Source organism: Piliocolobus tephrosceles, chromosome 2, assembly GCF_002776525.5.
Source record: "Piliocolobus tephrosceles isolate RC106 chromosome 2, ASM277652v3, whole genome shotgun sequence".
NCBI classification, from domain to species: Eukaryota; Metazoa; Chordata; class Mammalia; order Primates; family Cercopithecidae; genus Piliocolobus; species Piliocolobus tephrosceles.
Window position 1 is genome coordinate 148,686,926 of NC_045435.1, and position 14,645 is coordinate 148,701,570.

Sequence of the window (14,645 nt, forward strand, 5' to 3'; positions counted from 1 at the left end):
CACTTAAAAGGAGTGATTTAATATATGTAAATTATATGATTACAAACCCTTACCAAAAAAAATGAATAAATGAAATTCATTTGGAAGAGCAGTCCTTTGATCTAAATGAAAAGTCATGCTTCACAAAATATGTCCAAGATACCTTATACAGAATGAATCATAATTTTTCGGTACAGTCTTCTTAAATCGATTACTAGTTTTTAAAAAAATACTGATGCTTATTCAGCAGATTTATGCATTCTGATTTTAATGTAGTCAAGTGATTTTAATCTAGTCAATGTGGGCACCCATGACAAATGTAAATGTCAGCATTTTCTCCCAGTTATCTATGCATCATCAATTTTCTTAGAAACGAGAATTCAATAATTCATTAAACTTATTTTTCATTTTTGTGAGGACATTGAGGCCAAAAAGATTTATTGTAGGATTTTTTTTAATACCAAAGATACTGATAAGTTCTAAATATATTGCATATATACATACACTATAATTTCCCATATTTCTATCTGACTCCACTAACTTGTGGGCTGGTAACCTTAGGCCTCTCACAAACTATGAGACATTACTAGTTCATGTACAATGTGCATGTTGTTATAGGAAAGGAGATGATAGATATAGATACAGATATAGATATAGATATAAATGTTTTGTAACTGAAAAGTGTTCAGGTACAAATGTTTTGTATCTGAAAAATATGTGATATTGCTGGGCGTATTTCAGATTTAAACACACATTGAAGTAAAAACTATATTCACTACACAAACATCTGAGACACTATTAGATAAGGCCATAGCCAAAACTATAAGCCAACCAATCTTGGCTCTGTTTTCATGCAACAATGAATAATAATGCCTTATTACAATATGAAAAATCTGCACAAATGCTAAACCAGATGGAATTACCTTATAATTGGCACAAATATGGGTGTGTAGTTTCCCTACCGAAGTCAAATAATATACACGTCCAAGAAAAGAACATAAATTCCAATATGATATACATATGCACATCATATCACATATATATACATATATACCATATTATATATATACCATATTATATTTGTGTGCACATACATTTTTACATATATATCTCTATATATATATTCAGCGTAAAAGTCCTGTTAATGGAGGGAAAGTCCAGCAACATACCAAGTAACTTTTATCGAAAGGATGCAAAGATAGTTCAATATTATGAAACCTGTTGAATTCATTATATTAATTGATTCAATAACACAGAAAGAATAGCCTTGATAGATAATAAAAAAGGCAATTGATTAAAAAGGCTTAACGAAATAAGAATACTTTACAAAGTCTTTTAATAAAGCACAAATATATAATAAAATATTTACCTCTCAAATGACAAGCCAGACAACACTTATTAGAAAAACAATAAAATAATTCCCCTTAAAGTTAAGAAGGAGAAGGGTTTTCTTTATGGCCACCATGTTTTAATGTTGATCTAAAAATGCCAAAACAATTAAACAAAAGGGAAAAAGTAAGAGTTGCAAAAATTAGAAACAAAAGGCAAAATTTTTATTATTTAAGACCAGTATTATTTCTTATCTAAAAACTTCAATAATCCAACACTAAAATTACTACAAAGGATAGGAGAATGTCAGTAAGTTGGCTGCTTAAAAAAATTAATAACATATAGAAGTTAATTCCCTTCAAATAAACAAACATGATTGAATTAGAAAAAGCAAAATAGTGAAAGAAAACTTTCTATTTTACATAGAAATTGCAAAGATAAAATTACTAGGAATATTAGAAGTACAAAATGTTTTACTGAGAACTCTCTCAAAAGGTGTAAACAATAAAACTACCTAGTAAGTTTTTGAATATGAATTTTCAACATCACATAAATATTATATTTGCTATAGATTAGTCCATTAAAAATACCATCAGGATTTTTTTCAACTAGAAAATTTGATACTTAAAGTCATATAGACTTCCAAATAAGTACAATTAGTCAAGTAAAATTCTGAGAACAAAATAATGGAATAAGAATTTTAAGAACATATCACAAATATTCTATAATTAAAATTGTGGTACTAAAATAGAAAAAGATCAGTTAATATAATAGGATAGAAAGTCAAGAAATAGAATTACATAGAGAATATAAAATATGATAAACTAGACATTTCAAATTAACATAAAGAAAATGAATTGCTGAATAACACTGTTAGGAAATCTGTCCAACTCTCAAGTCAATAAACTCTTAGGATAGGAATTTGAAACTAATATAATTTTGATCCCTGTATTACACTCAGGAGATTAAATTACAGAACTTATTAATGGAGGAAAAAAAATTGAATACTTAAAATAAAACTATAGTAGAACATATAGGATATGTTTTAAAAATTATACACCTACTATGTACTCACAAAAATGAAAAATTAGAAATAATAATAGTAATTTCAAAATAGGAAATGCCTCTCTATGTATGACACAAAATCTAGATATCATAACAGGGAAATTTATTAATTCATCTATATAAAAATCAAAAGACCAACCAAAACTGGGAAAATTTATACAATTCATATTACTAATAAAGTGTTCCATTTTTAAAACTATATGAATGGCTCAAATATGTCAAAAAAGGGAAAAACAATTCATTGTCTCTTGTCAATTAACAAGAGACAATGAATATAAACAAGTAATGCTCAATAAAGCACTTAAATATCTCTTAAACATATTAAACAATTCTAAACTTCAATTATAGTAAACAAATGTACATTAACAATCACAAGAAACCACTTTCATCCATTAATTTAAAAACAATTCAAGTGATGACATAAAGAATGCTAAAAAGCTACACAAATATTAGCCATTATTAATATCTACCAAATAATTGTATAACTTTTGACTTGCTAGAACCAATAATATAACATATGAGTACTGTACAGATAAACAAGAGGCCTAGGTTTTTATCAATGATGTATCCTAAAACTTAAAACTACACATTTGTTGAGAGAGAAGGACAGGCTCATTTTCAGATGACTGAGATGTAGCCTAACCAAAATTGTACCAAATTAATACAACACAAAAGCTCCTTCTCATTGCCCGAGGCCCAATATCCTCCTTCTTTTCCATAACTCATCGAATCACAGAAAAACATTTATCAGACGTTAAGGTAAAAGCCTCGCCCAATTTTACCTTCTACTTTATTCCTTCCATTGAAGGAATAGCCAGAATACCACGGGTAAGAGCCACCTACTTCTTGTCAAACTGGATATTTGACATTTCAATAAAATCTGAACTTCTCATGTGGATCCTTTTTTCCAGAAAATCAAATAAAACACAGTAAGACTGGTAAGTGCTCTGGTCTCTGTTCCCTTTAGTTCAATAACTGGAATAAGAGATTCATTTGGACTGGCAAATACAATAAAGATGTCTGTCCAAAACACTTAATAGAACAAAAGAAAACCTCTTTAAAAAAAAAAAAAAAAAAAAGGCTTTATAGACTTGAGAGTTGGAGGGTTAACTACCCTTACTTCTTCCTGTAAGTTCATTGGGGAGAAAAGGTAAACTATTCCTGTTAAAAGACGTCAACAGTACCTGACACTGGAAAATATATTCTTCCAATAAAAGCAGACTCAAAATACGTGGAAGAATGTCCTCTATATGACCCTAACAAGGTAAATATCCAAAATGACATCACTGTAATAGCTACGAGAATTAGAATATCTTCATAGAGAGATTAACCTCACAGCAAAAAGAAATCACAAGAGAGTAATAAAGTCAGCAAATTCTAAGCAGAAAAATCTCAAAAAAAATGGATTTCCTTTTTTAAAAAAAATGGACAGTAGATTTTCTTTGATGAGCAAAACTGCTTTGCACAGTGAATGCATTTAATAGTTCCAGTTATGAGTTTTAAATACCAATTTTAAAACTTCATTTAAATGACAAGTATTTAAAGCATAATACATCCAAAGGGGAACAAACAGCATATAAACTAGAAATGGCTAAAATATTTAAAGAAATTTCTTCTTCTTTGCAAGAGCTAGAAACTAGAAACAATACCTACCACAAACCACCCTAGTCTGTTTACACTTGCTATACAAGCACATTTTAGAGGCAGTATGATATAGTAGAAAAATCATGGGCTAATAGGATATAGTAGAATTCTGAGTTTGAATTTTGTCATCTTTGACTCAAAAAGTGGGTGTTGCCTTCCACCTTGCTGGGTTATTGCGTTGTGATAGGAACAGAAAAAGAACCAGCACCATACACAGTATGCATGTAGACATGCCCAAGATGATAGACACTACTATCACTAGAGTTTGTAAAAGAAAGTTGTGCTTGAACCACGTGAAAATAAGAGAGTGGAAGACAGTCTAGTATTATCTCTCAAACTAAAGGTAATCATGCAATAGTGAATAAAAGGAACACCAGGTACCACTAACGGGAGATAAAGATAATTAATATACAGCCCTGGCCTTCAAAGAAGTTGAAATTCTTTTACTCAAAGAAATATTTACTGAGCAAAGACCATTTCAGCTATAAGTCTAAGCAATGGGAATAATGACATAGTTAAGGCTTCAAGGAGTTCATGGTTGAGTATTAAAATATGAAAGCATATAATTATAGCACATATAAAAGCTGATTACAGGAATGGGCAAGGCCATGTGGAAGTATAGAGGAAATGTCATGTAACTTTACTGGGAACCTCAGAGAAGGAGTTTGATAGAATGTAATCTTTAGGATGGATCTCGAACAAAAAACATCTTGTTCTTCAAGTGAAAAGCAGAGTCCCAAAACCATGAAAGAGCAGGTAATTTAGAATGAGTGTATGTGTAGTCTAGGAGACAGTGGTTGCAAAAGATTCTGCAGAATCATCCTGGGGTCAGATGATGCTAAGGACATTGGACATTATCCAAAAGGTAGCAGGGAGCCAATGGATGGCTCTAAGCAGGAGTGTTACATGATTAAGTGGTAATATTGTTTTTAATGGAAATCACTCTGGGAACAACGGAAACTGAACAAGTGGCAGTGGAAGAAGGGACTGATGGTCACAGTGGTCTAGGTAGAGAAAGGCTGCAATTGTGGAGATAAGAAAAAGAGGATCAAAATTAAAACAGAAGCAATAAAGAGGGAATTGAGGGACCAAATTAGAGCATTTCTGCAGTAAAATATTAAAAATTTGATAATTAATTAGATGTGTAGGCAGTCAAGCCCAATTCAGATTTCGAGCTTGAAGAACTGGATGGGTGGTGATGCCAATAATGAGGCTGGAAAACGTAAGAAAACAAATAGGTTTCAAAGGCTAGAAAAGATTATTAGTTCATTTGGGGGCATGTGGAGTTTGAAGGGTTTATGTGACAAAGATGGTTGTATTAACAACCATAAAGGAAAGCAAAATATATCTTTCAGGGAATTTGTAATCCAATAACTATATTTGACTGTTTTCTGAGAAAGCTCTTCAATTGCTCCAGTTGCTAAATATGAACTATGTCATAGGTAAAGTTGAAGTCTCATCTTTGATGTTTGTATTTTGGATTTTAAACACAGCATTTAAGAAAAGATCAGCAAATATACATTGCCAGGATGAAGTATACTATCTTTGCAGCAGTTCCAACTCTTTACCTTTTACTGCTGGGATTTCTCCAATCAACTTCACTGGCACTAATTCCAGCAAACCCTCAATTCTTTTTCTTGACCACAGGCATAACTCTAGAGTAACACAGGGGTAAACTGTCCTGAAGGAGAAGAGTAGTCAGCTATGTGGTGAGAAATAAATCTATCACTTCCCTAAGAGAAAGTTAACTCCCTGGGAGAAAGAAACATTCCTAAGAAAATGAATACATCAACTCCACGGCATTCTATGGAACCTTTATTTTAAAAAGCATTATTAGAAGAAATAGTGAAAAGACACATTCCAAGTCTAAAGTTGACATCTACTGTAGTGTGCTTTAGACTGTAGAACATGGGAAGGTTGAGCGTTTTGGGAGTTTTTTAACCAGACATAGATGGCACCATAGTTTTTTACCAAAATATTGATCTATCACTTCCAATGGCTGATTATGACCAAACACTCTGGGTTTAAAGATCTTTTATGGCTGGTCCAACCTACTTTCCATTGCCCTCTTACCTCTACATTGACCCCTTAACACCCTTTAAAATGCCTGTTATTCTCACTAAAGGCTCTTTCTACCCTCCATGACAACTACTGTACAAACTGGCAAATTAAATAGAATATTGTTTTTGCACCTATATGATACGATCATTCCCACCCAAAGTTATTTATTATATGAAGCCCTTTCAGATGATTCCTGCATAGAAACTATTCCTCCCTCACCCAAATGTGCATAGCCCTTTGTCTGCACCTTCCAAATTACACTTATCTTTTTCTAATCTATATTATGGTAATTCGTGCATGTTACATTGCCCCATTTAAGAAAAAGATAGCCCTGATTTATTCCAAAGATCCTAGCATAATAGCATAATGTATAGTCAGTATTCATTGAATATTATTAGAAAAACGATTGGGCCAGGTGCAGTGGCTCACGCCTGTAATCGTAGCACTTGGGAGGCTAAGGCAAGTGGATCACGAGGTCAGGAGTTCAAGACCAGCCTGGCCAAGATGGTGAAACCCCGTCTCTACTAAAAATGCAAAAAAAAATTAGCCAGGCGTGGTGGCGGGCGTCTGTAATCCCAGCCACTCAGGAGGCTGAGACAGAGAATTGCTTGAACCCAGGAGGCAGAGGTTTCAGTGAGCCGAGATCGCGCCACTGCACTCCAGCCTGGGCGACAGAGCGAGACTCGTCTTAAAAAAAAAAAAAGAAAAGAAAAAGGAAAATGATTGAATGAATGAATAAAGTACACATTTCTTTAGAGAGACTGTGCCTCTTCCAGAAGTATGTTGAGTCTAGGATATCTCAGAAACTAGTAACTCAGGATCCTCAATATGCTTCTGTAAAGACTTTTTGTCCTTTGCCAGTCTCATTGGCCAGAAGAGGTCTCATGCCACAGCCTTTGGAATGAAAGTAATGAAAAATGTTAGAGCCTAGAAAGAATATATCATGGACATAATTTCAATTTTCAGCATATTACATATCCATTTTCTCTATATAATAATGCCAAAATCGTCTGATGTTAGCTTTTAAGACTGTGCAATACAACTTTTCTTATTATTTGTGTATCTCACGAAGCAAAAGAAAATCATTTCAGTAAAGACATAAATCCAATTCCTGTAATTCGAACACTTTCTTCATTGTAGTGAAGTTATGAGAACCCCTATGATAAGTCCTCTAGAGGGCACAAAATTCATCTACAAAGTCAAGAGTATGATAATGGGTACATTATCCTTCTCCCTATGCTTCTAACATTAAGAGGTCTATGTACCTTGATGAAAATAAAAAGATAAAAAGAAAAAACCACTGAGAATTTCCTCTGTAGAGGAAGTATCTCAATTTTAACAAATTTCTTTTTTCTTTTTTTTTTTTCTTTGAGACAGAGTCTCACTCTGTCACCCAGGCTGGAGTGCAGTGACATGATCTCAACTCACTGCAGCCTCTGCCTCCTGGGTTCAAGGGATTCTCCTGCCTCAGCCTCCCAAGTAGCTGGGATTACAGGCGCATGCCACCACACCGGCTAATTTTTGTATTTTCAGTAGAAACGGGATTTCACCATGTCTGCCAGGCTGGTCTCGAACTGCTGGCCTCAAGTGATCTGCCCGCTTCAGCCTCCCAATGCTAGGATTGCAAGAGTGAGCCACTGCGCCCGGCATCAATTTTAACAAATTTCTTTGGACCATTTCAAACAGGCTATATACAAGTGCATAAAATATATGCAAATATTAATGAGTTTCTAAACAACTATTACTTTGAATACTTTGATTGGAATCTTCTTGATGGAGTCCATGGGGCTACAAACTTCTTTTAAAACTTAAATTTGTGTCTTAGTAACCCAAAAGGGAAGAAGTAGTCTGGCCATATTTTGATATGCCTAGAAAATGTAGGCTAATCCACCATTATGTTTGAAAATGAATACTTCCCTCTGAAAGCTTTGTATCTTTTTTAAAAAGCTGTTTTTCTCAAATGGTATCCTGTGACAAACAACTGTACTAAAAGCAGTATTTTTTTCAAATATAAATATATTGGTATATTTTTTTCAGATATATGCCAATGTGTTCCCTTATCATATTTTGTCCAAATTAATATTTATTTACTTAAAGCAAAAGTCTAAACAGAAAAGATTTCTTAAATTACAGTAAATATGTTTAAAAAAAAAAAAACTATGTAGAAGTGAACTAGTTGCAGGCCATATCATTAGGAGTGTGTGTGTAGTGTATATGTGTGTGTGTATGTCTTCAGTGGTATAAGTGAGTGGTTTTTGCTATATGTAATAATTCAAAGAAATTCTTTGGAGTTACTTTTACTTTTTCCCCCTAAATGGGGTATACGTTTTTAAGATTTCTAAGGTTCTTAGTTTTTCTAAGTCTCATTACACTTCAGTTAAATACAAACCATAGAATATATTTCAAGAGTAAATACATTTAGTGGTAATTTTATATAAAAATATTTTTATTTTTCAATAATGGTTGCAAATTACATTGCATATCAGAAAAAATAGCTTCAATTAATAATCCACAAATGTCTTTCAATCCTGACAGAGCTCCCTTTTTAAATATTAAAGAGAAGAAATATTATAATATATAAAATGATAAAGTGTCACTAAGTTATAAAATGTATTATTAACTCCTGTTATGTTGCCCTGTGATAATATCTCAACTGATAAATAGTAGGAGTATATTATAGAGTTTTATGTTGTCATATATTTATTTTTCCTGGGAGGATTTTCAGATGATGTCTTACATTGTTTTATTATTTTACAATAAAATAAATCAATAAGGCTAATAATAATACTGCATGTTGGGTATGTTAGCAAGGCAGTTTGCCAGGGTTGTTGTTTGCTCTCTAATTTTTTTCATAAAAATTGTCCAAAATAAAATAAGAAACTAGCATGACTGTAAAACATACTTCACAAATGAGGTAAAAATTATACCAACTCAGTATGTTACATATTGAGTATAATTAACATTATTCATTTTCCAGCAGTTTTTGAGTAGGTGGCAATTTTGTAAATTTAAAATTTGTAAATAGTTTTACTCTGCAAAAGAAAATAAATGACACCAGCTATAAAAATCAAGAGTAGGAAGGATTATCATAGGAAAATAGTTTCAGAGATAGTAATTACAAAACTGTATCAACAAGAAACGATGACATAAGAAGATAAAGTAAATAGCTAGCTGGAAAAATGGTATGCCCATGATTCTAGATATACCAAAATTTGTGGCTAAAATTTTGTTTAAGGTATTTTAAGTTTCAGATTATTCAAGGCATCCTGAAATTCAAAAAGAAAAAAAAAAAAAAAGAAAGGAAAATAAAACGAGAAAAGAAAACCCTCTTGAATTGAATGGGGTTTCTTGGGAGGAGAGGTGTTCACCAAATGTTGTAAACAAAATCTTACCAAAGTCAACCTTTACATTACTTATCACCTTCAAATTTGCTTCTCTGATTGTCAGATTTCACGCAAACTGGTTCCCTCCAGGAATCCCCCAGACGCTGTGGAGCACAGACCAAGCATGGTCTCCAAAAGACTTTTTGTATTCTTACAATACAAGTATGTCAGGATGGTCTTCTAAAATATGGATTTAAAGTATCTAACCTATCTTATTAACATTAATGTGTAGCCAACACAGAAAAGGAACTATTCACAAGTACATCCATCTCTCCCTACATGCCCTCCTGCTTATCATGCATATCACTATAGTCAGAGTCAGAGGCCAAGATATTTCCATGCTGATTATTTAAAGCCCCTCTCATTTGCAATTGATATCTGAATGTAACACTGTAGTAATTCCCACGGGGGTGCTGGGATGATTCACTACACATTACACTTCATTCAACTTTAAATGGCAATGAGATAAACAATTACCATTTGCCAATTACCCCATTTTCAATAGACACATTCAGGGTCAATGTCTACAGCCTTTTAGTTTTGGATGTTCAACTTCAAGAAAAAACATCCACATGAAATTGATCAGTAGCTCAGATAATGAATAGTAGTACCCACAATCATGCAGGGTAAAACACAGCAGTGGTGATTTTGTGTGGGGCTTCAGTGGTGTGGTAGTGGCAATGGCAGGGACTTGAAGTTTTCCTACAACATTAATTACTATCATCTAAAAAAGACATAGGTAACAACATTACACCTCATACATAACATCTAACACATTTAGAATATAAAAGGGGAAAGAAAGAATGGCTAGATGTAAAGATAAAACACTTAAGAAGTGACCAGTACCCACACCAGCTACCATGATTAGGCTAGATGTCAAAAATAAAAACTGAACAAAATTAAAGTAAGTGACTCATTTCTCTCTCATGTAAACTTTTCCAACTATCTCTGAAAAATAAAAGTCCAAGACTTGGTTCCCACCCAAAGATAAGATTGTGTATTTAGACTCCTGGAGAGGAAATGAAATTAGCATTACTCTCCCATATCAGCTCCAAGAAATATACAGATTAAAAACAATGACACTGGAACCACTAAGAAGGACTTTAGGATAAATGAGTTTCTCTGAGTCTCAAATAACAGAAAAATGGAAGACAGTGCACAGAGGCAGGATAAGCTAGAAAAAAGATGAGGATATTCGTAGTGAAACCAACTGAGAGTATTTGTTAGGCTTGGTACTGCAGACTCCTAATTACAGGGTTAAAGTCAGCTGGGAAGATCCACAGGGTCAAGTAGAGAGCTTGAGAAGCCTGAGAAGGAGTGGGGACCTGACCGTGGTCCTGAAAGAGAACAACTTGCAGATGATACTGAATCGTCTGCTAGCAACCACACAACATCCTATGTATTTTTTTCCTACTGTAGCTTAAATGAGCTAAATGTCCAATAATATTCGTCCTCAAAAAAACTAAAAACTTTCTTTTATCACCAAATCAGTCTTTATTCATGTCCTTCCCGAACAGCCTCTGCTTGAGTGTTAGGCTCACTTCAGGATTAAGAGATACGCTATTTTAGCTCAAAAGAAGGAATCAAGGTTCTGACAAACTCACAACACTTAAAATTCTACAGAAAGCTTACACTTGGCAATTTTGCATTTCTTAAACTCAGTAAATCATATCTATCCGAAAGATATCACGGAATGAAGCTCCAAAAAAGAGCACGCCAAGCTCTCCTTTCAATCTAGGGAGACTTAAACTCTAGAAAGGTAAGGTACACCGATATTCCCATTTTCACCTCAGAAAATTACAACCAATTCCCTAAAGGATACACCAAAATGCAGGTCCCATAGTGAATACGGGCGTCGGTCTTTCCTCAGGCTACATTTCAGTTCTTAAAACCCAAGAACTCAAGAGAGCCAACTATTACACCAATACGAAGTGTTAATACTACACCAAACCATGAGAGTACAAATTTCTCCCCACAAGAGATACCTTGGCAAGAACAGAAGAAAATTCACTCTGCTGGTGCAAAAGGGAAGGTGGGAGCAAAAGTAATGTGTACGAGAAAAATCAGTCTCAGAAAATGATATACCACTCGTCCAAGTGCAAGACTTACGTGTTCCGTCAAAACGGGTGGCGATGGTGTCCAGGAAGGTGTTTTGCGGCGCCAGTAATCCTTTCATAACCGGCATTTTTCCAGCGTGGTGTGAAATTCTCCATCAAAGTTTGTCCAGAAGGATGGTTCGAAAGCAAAGTGCCAAGAAGGGAGAAGGGGAACCTGATGACGGCAGGGAAGGGGGACCCGGCCTGACGGCGGGGCCGACCAGGGGAAGTGGAAGGATGGAGGGAGAGAAGGAGAGAGTTCCAGCCGCCCTGGCTGTGGCAAGAGCAGCCCCGAGAGCGCTCCCCGAGCCCGCCCCGCACCTCCAGGCTCAGCCCGGCGCAGGCTCCCTCTCCCGCCCCCTCCACCCCCGCCAGCTGCTGAAAGCCCCCCACAGTCCCTCCGCGGGCAACAGTGCCCGCCAGGCGCCGCCGCGCGGTGCCTCGCCCCCCACCTCGCCCGCCCGGAAAGAGCCGGCAGTGGCCCGGGGCGCCGCGCCCTGACCGACGTCTCTGGGGTCTGGGAGGGCGGCGCTGAGAGCTGGGAGAGGCGCTGAGCCTCCCGGTCTCCAAGGGGCGCCAGGAAATGAGAGCTAGCGCAACTCCCACCCCCCGGGAGCCAGTGAACAAAGACCCCTTTGTTCCCTCTCCGTCCCACTCCCGGGGAGACTGGAGTCCCGTGGGTGTGGTATTGGAGAAAGGGAGGAGACAGGTCGGGGCAGGTATCCGGCCTCAGCCTACAACTTAGGAGGGGGAGGCCCCCCAGTGGTCTCCAAGGGAGCAGAGGTAGCCTGGAGCCCCACGGGGAGGTGGCCCCCTTCCGGAGCACCTGCCATTGAGAGCCCACGCGACAGGGGCAGGGCAGCCCGAGTTAGTTGTGAGGCCCATCCCCAGTCACCAGGGTCTTTTAGTCCGGGAAACTGGCCCCGAGCTCCAAAAAGGGGTGCTTCAGCCCTTCTCCCCAAATTGCCATTGGCCTCCCCAAGCCATCCCAAACTTTAAAAAAAAAAAAAAAAGCCTTTTAAACGAACAATGGATGGTTTCTCATTCTCCGGTAAAATGTGAATAAAGCATTTCTAGAAAAGTTTGCTATTTTTATTAATTTGCAAAATACCACGTAAGTAAAAACAGTAAGGCTGCCTTCCAAAAATAGTTTCAAACACAAATCCCCTAGCCTGTCCCCCTTTCCCCAGGCCCCACTCCCCAAGACTGACACCTCCAAGAAGAAAGCCTGGCGGTCGGCCCGGAACTGAAGGCGTCTCAGAAAACCAAAGTGGTCTCTCCCAGTCCTCTCCCCTGGCCCCCGCAGGGACTCCCTCTTGGCAGACGTTCTGCGAGGAAAGTCGCCCAAGCCTGCGGCACAGCCCTGTGGGGAGAGCAAGAGGACACCCCGAGCCTGAACTTTACAGAAAACTCTGCAAGGGAGGCGGGGTGTGGAAGGGAAGTTGAGAGCCCCAGGGTAGAAAAACAAACGTAAGCCCAGGTGCTAGTGCACCCGGAAGGAAAGGCGGGGGAAAGCAAACAGGTGTCAGAGCCGCGGAGAGGGCAGCTCTGATCTCCAGGGACTCGAACGTGACAGGAGGGAGCGAGCGTCCACCCCCCTTTACTGTGGGTAAGGGGGTTTCTTGTTTCAATTTCCTTGGCCGTTGGGGCTTCGGGGGGGACCCCGCGGGTTTCATCACATCTGCCCTGGGCTCCGGGAGGGAGGGGGTGGAGAGAGAGAGGCGGCATCCCCCTCTCCCCGCCCTCAGGCCCCCTTTCTCGTGATGCACTTCCTGCGGCCGAGGATTCCCTTTGTGTTGAAATTCGAGAAGATCCGGCAGAGGCTCTGGGCTAGCTGGGCGGGGGCGCGCCGGGGAGGGGAGGGGATTCCGGAGTGGGCGGCGCGGGACGGCCATCCCAGAAGAGGAGCCATCAACGTGGGGTTCCTCGTCCAGCTGGAACCTGTTTCTGCCGCAGGTCCATCCCTGTCCTCCCCTCAATCCTTGTGTCCCAACCCAGCTTCGCTTTTCGGAAACCGAGCTCACGCGGGTGAAGTCCCCCACGCGGCGAGCCGATGGCAACTGCGGGTGGCTATGTGGCTCCGTCTGGGGCGGAGCTGGGGAGAAAAAGATGAGGGAGTCCCTGGTGTTTGGGTGGCGCATCGTGTCCCAGAAAATTCAGGCTGTTACTGCCGATGTAAAACGGAGATAAACGCCACCCGTGAATTGGCTTGAAGTTCAGGATGAAATGTATTAGTTGTGAGCCATGACACGGGTTCATACAGTTTGCACTGTAGGGCCTTGTGTGTAAAAATTGTTTCCTCGTGGTCCTGGTCTGTGTTGCCTAATGTATGAAATCACTGCAAGAAGCAAGCCACAGAGGGGATTAAAAATGACAACCCAAAAGAAAGCCCCAGTTTCATGGCAAAAGGAGCCTGGCATTTATCATTCACTGTCTCCCCTCCAACATCTATTATGTGTCAGAAACTGCTAGGCATGGCAAGATCCCTGCCCTAAATTCAAATTCAAGTCCTATATCCTACTGAACTGCAGTAGATGGACCTCACTATCTCTTATATCCTTTGCCCACCAAGAAATCTTTCTTAATGAAGACTGCCATCACCACTCTGGTCTTGAGTTCCAGGCCCTTTTTAAGCTCTGACCCGAAAACCTAATGTTCATCTTAAGGGTTTGTGGCATCGATGAGGCTAAATTGTGCCATCAGAACATGACCTCCATCCAATTTAAGTATATTAAATCCCTTTAAACATGTTTTGCCACCTGGAAATCAAACCCATGAAAGAAGCACCATGGGAGTCTAGAGTTTTCACCGTCATCTGCCCCAAATCACCAAATCTCATGGGCTTTCCTTAGAGGAAATTTGCCCACTGTCCCCACTTATTGACACAAAAAAAACCCCAACTCATTTTATTGCAGATTCCTTCTCCACTACAGGGATGTGACCTTTCTCTATGGCCTAAAGCAGACAATGCTACAAGAATATAGGATAACCACATAATAGAGTAAACTTAATGCCCTCATTAAAAAAATTGATGTTTTTAATATGAATATTTTTGGGGCTTTGGAGGGATAGTATTAGGGGAAATACC

The 14,645-nt window shown here is 38.2% G+C and overlaps 1 protein-coding gene across 1 annotated transcript in view; it reads right to left on the bottom strand.

The window, feature by feature from the left end:
- The window catches only part of KCNH8 (potassium voltage-gated channel subfamily H member 8), a 383,990-nt gene extending 372,134 nt beyond the window's left edge, over positions 1-11,856 (bottom strand). The window contains exon 1 of the mRNA XM_023207239.2: positions 11,571-11,856. Within this exon, the coding sequence (XP_023063007.1) occupies positions 11,571-11,646 (76 nt within the window). The 5' untranslated portion in view covers positions 11,647-11,856. The remainder of the gene's footprint in view (positions 1-11,570) is intronic.
- Between the last annotated feature and the right edge of the window lie 2,789 nt (positions 11,857-14,645).